At 59.4% G+C, this 4,119-nt stretch overlaps 1 protein-coding gene across 2 annotated transcripts in view; it reads left to right on the forward strand.

The window, feature by feature from the left end:
• Positions 1-1,241, forward strand: part of Lztfl1 (leucine zipper transcription factor like 1) — a 28,251-nt gene extending 27,010 nt beyond the window's left edge. Inside the window, exon 11 of one of the 2 annotated variants that reach the window (XM_010624393.3) lies at positions 491-1,241. In XM_010624393.3, coding sequence (XP_010622695.1) covers positions 491-503 — 13 coding nt within the window. In that variant the 3' untranslated portion in view covers positions 504-1,241. The remainder of the gene's footprint in view (positions 1-490) is intronic. The other variant, XM_010624395.3, reaches the window with a different exon arrangement.
• Positions 1,242-4,119: the final 2,878 nt, after the last annotated feature.

The following is a 4,119-nucleotide window of genomic DNA, read 5'->3' on the forward strand; positions in this document are numbered from 1 at the left end:
GAGTTGGGTGCTTGCAGGAAAGGACTGGTGGCTGCGTTTCCTGTCCTCTCCCGAGGCGCAGCAAGCCCAAGTGTCCCCGGTGGGTCCCGGGGAGGGGTGGATTCAAACATTTCGCTGGGCGTCTCCCCACACTGCTGGTGACACAGCCTTCAGGGTTTCTGCTGCTTCTAGCACCCTCTCCTCCTGCCAAGTCCTCTGGTGCCTGTGTGGCTGTCGCATCCCAGCGGATGCGGGGTGGCGAGTGGCCCTGGCCTGCAGCTGTGGCCGGGCCCTGGCCCTGGCCCTGGTCCTGCCCACTGTCTTCTCCCCCGTGGTCCTGCGCTCTGAGCCTCTGACAGACTCGCCTGCCAGGCGTCCTGTTGCTCCGCAGTGTTCAGGGGAGGTGCGGACCGCGCCCGCTCTGTGCAGAGGGCTGCGACACTGATTGTGCCCCAGGCAGGCTGTGAGGAGCTAAGCTCACAACTGGCTTGTTTTTTTGTTTTGTTTTTAGTACCCGGGATTGAACTCTGGACCTTGTGCTTGCGAGGCAGGCGGCGGAACCACTGAGCTAAATCCCCGGCCCACAGCTGGCTGTTTATAGGAGCGAGTCCGGCCGAAGCCTGCGTGCCAGGTCGGAGTGACTGGCACCCAAATTCCCTTCCCACAACTAAAACCTCCAGGCTAGAAGGACGGTGTTCTAATGACGGCCCATGTATTTCATCTATTCTGTTCCTAATTTGGGAATGCTTTGTTTTCCTTTCACAAGCTTGGCTTACGTTAATTTCCATAGAAACCACTTGCAGCTGCCTTTAACCCAGCTGACTGCCAGGCCAGCGCCTGGGACCGGCCAGCCCCTTTGTCGGTTGCCGGGCACTGGCCGTCCCGGCCCGGCTGTCTCTCCTAGTTCTGTCTCTTGGTGTATTCTGAGGCCCCCATCACACGCTGGGCAGAGGGCAGTAGAGACTCACTCTCTGGCACATGTAAAAGGTGAGCTCAGAAAGGTGTGAAACGCGGAAGAACGGGTTTCTTTGCAGAATTCATCTATGACAAAGACAGCTGACTGTCAAAGTGAATCTAAATGTGTGCCTGTGTGTGTGTGTGTCTCGAGCTGAGGGGAGTCATTTGTTGATGTCAGGATCTTTTCTGTGCGATTTTCTGTACGAGTTTCATTATGAAAAGTAGCAGGAGAGCGAGACAGGGCTACTGTGTGTCCATCTGTAACCGTTGTTTCCCAGAGCTCGCGTCGCTCCCACCTTGGGATGTGGTACGGTCCCCACTTACCAAGCGTCCTGGGCTGGGCTGGGCTGGGCTGGGGTGGGGACACAGGAAGTGGGAAGCAGGGGTCCCCCAGCTCTCTGCGGGCCTCAGGACTTCCAGTGTGGTCACTGGGATGTGGGCTGTGGGCTGTGCGAGGGGGCAGAACCTGGCCTGGGACCCCAAGGCAGCGCCTGAGCCTGAGCTGGGATGTGGGAGCAGGAGGCCCCATGAGGCCTGGCCCCTGCCTGCACCTGTCCAGGACAGCAGAGGTCCTGCGGCCCAGGGGGCCGAGGCTGAGGGACACTGCCAGCAGCAGGGCAAAAGTGGCCGGGAGGCAGCGAGGTGGACCCGGCCAAGCATGAGGTCCAGGCCAGCGAGGGAGGGATGGGGACCGGGGAGGGACAGCGTCAGGGCCCCGTAGGGAGAGCAGATTCTGGGGCTCAGCACATGGAAAGGCAGGGAGAGGCGCAGGGCCCGGGGTGCAGGAGAGACCTGGAGCCCCTGTCCTGCAGAGGGAGGAGCTGCGGTGATGGAGCCACCTTCGGCTCAGCGGGCCTCCCTGGCCAAGGACGAGAGGCCCAGATGCCCGGGTCAGAGCCCTGAGGGGAGGAGGGGGTGAAAAGGCCTCATCATCCTGCTGTGAGGACACAGGGACAGCAGCGCCCGAGCAGCTGTCCTCACGGCCCAGGCCGAGAGGGGGCCCCGCAGCTCCCTCTGTCCCTCAGAACCCCGAGACAGCAGAGATGTTCTGCGTCTGCCCTGTCCCCACACAGCTGCCACCAGCCACCCTTGGCTTCCTGCTCTCCAGATTGGCTTCATTTGGATAAATTTAAAACCATCAGGCCAGCGGCGACCTCCAGCTCCTCAGCTCCTACAGGAGAATGAGCCCTGCTCTCAGGGGGCCCTCGACTTTCTATGAAATCAAATCCCACACTATACAAAGGCCCTGCCACCCCAGGAAGGGTGGGGCTCTGTGGGCACAGGAGCGGCGAGGTCCAGAGGCCCGGGGAACGCCAGAGAGTACTCCAGGAATGTCAGCACTTAGGGTTTATGTTCAGAGCGTGGGGAGAGCACTGGCTTCCACGACGTCATCGTTAAATGTACTTAGGTGAACAAGTGAACTCACATAAAGGAAAATGCGAACAGCACATCTGGCTCACCGAGACGTCCAAATGCAGGGCGGAAGGGCTGCTGGGTCCCACCAGGGCGTCCCTGGGACCTGGGGCAGGGGGTGCCCTGTTTCAGGGCAACGTGACGGGGACACCCCGCTCCTCCCCACCGCACACCATGCACGGACAGCGGGTGCACAGCTGCCCCAGGGCACAGTGCTCCTCAGGGCTCCTCCCGCTGGTGTGACACACTCCTGCCATGCCATCCCCTGCTCCCAGGGAAGGGGAGCAACATGGGGCTGGGAGAGACAGTGGCCGGTCCCTAAGGCTGCCACCTCCCGGCACGTGGTAGGTGGGCAATAAGGACGAAGCCACAGGTGTGTCCTGAAACCCGGCTGTGAACTGGACCAACGCAGGTGTCCCTGGCCTGGGGGAAAGGGACCCGTAGGACCCGCTCCTGGACGCAGCCCCGGGGACACAGCTCTTCATGACCATGCCGTGTCATGGCAGTGGAAACCACGTGTGAACCCAGGGCTGGGACAGAAGCAGGAGTGGCGTCGTCCAGCTGGGAATGGGGCGCTGGGTCGCCCAAGGAACGGAAGTGTTTCACTGGGGTGGAGAAGAATGGACAGGGTTTTGCTGGGCCGAAAGAGGAGAAGGTGAGGCCCAGCTCCCCAGAGGTAATAGCACAGCATTTTCCTGAAGGGAGGGCAGGCTCTGAGGCTCACTTGGCAAGGGTCAAGTTCTTCAGGGCCCAATTAAAAAGAAACTTCAAGGCCTTCTGAACAGAGCTGAGTAGTTTGGACTTTGATCTTGTGGGGCAGTGGGAGCTACAGAGGTTGGGACATGCCTATCACCTGGCACTGAGGGAGGCTGAAGCAGGAGGGTTGCCGGTCCGAGCCCAGGTTGGGTGACTTAGCAACTTAGTGAGGCCCTGCTTCAAAGCCAAAAAATTAAAAAAGCCAAGGATGCGCAATGTGAAGACCCTGGATTCAGTTCCCAGTACTAACTACTGCACCCCACGTAAAAATGTTATATAAACTAGTGACTGTCTATATATATTTTTGTTTGTGTGTGTGTTTGTTTTTTGTTTTTTGTGGTTTTTTTTTTTGTTGTTGTTGTTGTTTTTGTACCAGGGATCAAACTTGGGCCCTTACACTTGTGAGGCAGGTGGTGGAACCACTGAGCCAAATCCCCAGCCCTGTATATGTTTTTTAAAACCAGTAAGAAATATTCCTGGGAGAATCACCCAGATGGACCTAGGAGTCCGAGCCTTTCTGCTGGCGGTGGGCGTGTCCCAGCACCACTGATCTCCCTCCTCCAGCTCTGCTCTGTCCCCAGAAGCTGTGCCCTGCTGCCCAAGGCCCCAGCCCCTTGTTCTTGGCATCAGCATGTGGAGAAGACCAGGGTCCCAGGTGCAGGCACATCTTATGCCACAGCCAAGTGACAGAGGTGGCAAAGAGCCCAGGCTGGGTGCTGCAGGGTTCACATGGCAGGGTGGGGGCTGTCCCAGTGAGGGTCTGAGACCGGAGAGGTGCTTTTCTCAGCCTTGGAGCAGGCGTTGCGGAGCCAGCAGAGCCGGAGGCCAGGGCTCTGCCACTCAGGCTTCCTGCCGGCCAGCCCTGGCCTTAGACCAGGGCCAGCGCATGGCAGGGGACCTTGGTCCTGCTGCACGGCCGGCAGGTGAGTCTTCACGCTGTGCTGCAGAACACGTGCGCGCGCACACACACACACACACACACACACACACACACACACACACACACACACACAC

Source organism: Fukomys damarensis, unplaced genomic scaffold, assembly GCF_012274545.1.
Source record: "Fukomys damarensis isolate Sample0158 unplaced genomic scaffold, DMR_v1.0_HiC HiC_scaffold_12, whole genome shotgun sequence".
In the NCBI taxonomy this organism is placed as follows: domain Eukaryota; kingdom Metazoa; phylum Chordata; class Mammalia; order Rodentia; family Bathyergidae; genus Fukomys; species Fukomys damarensis.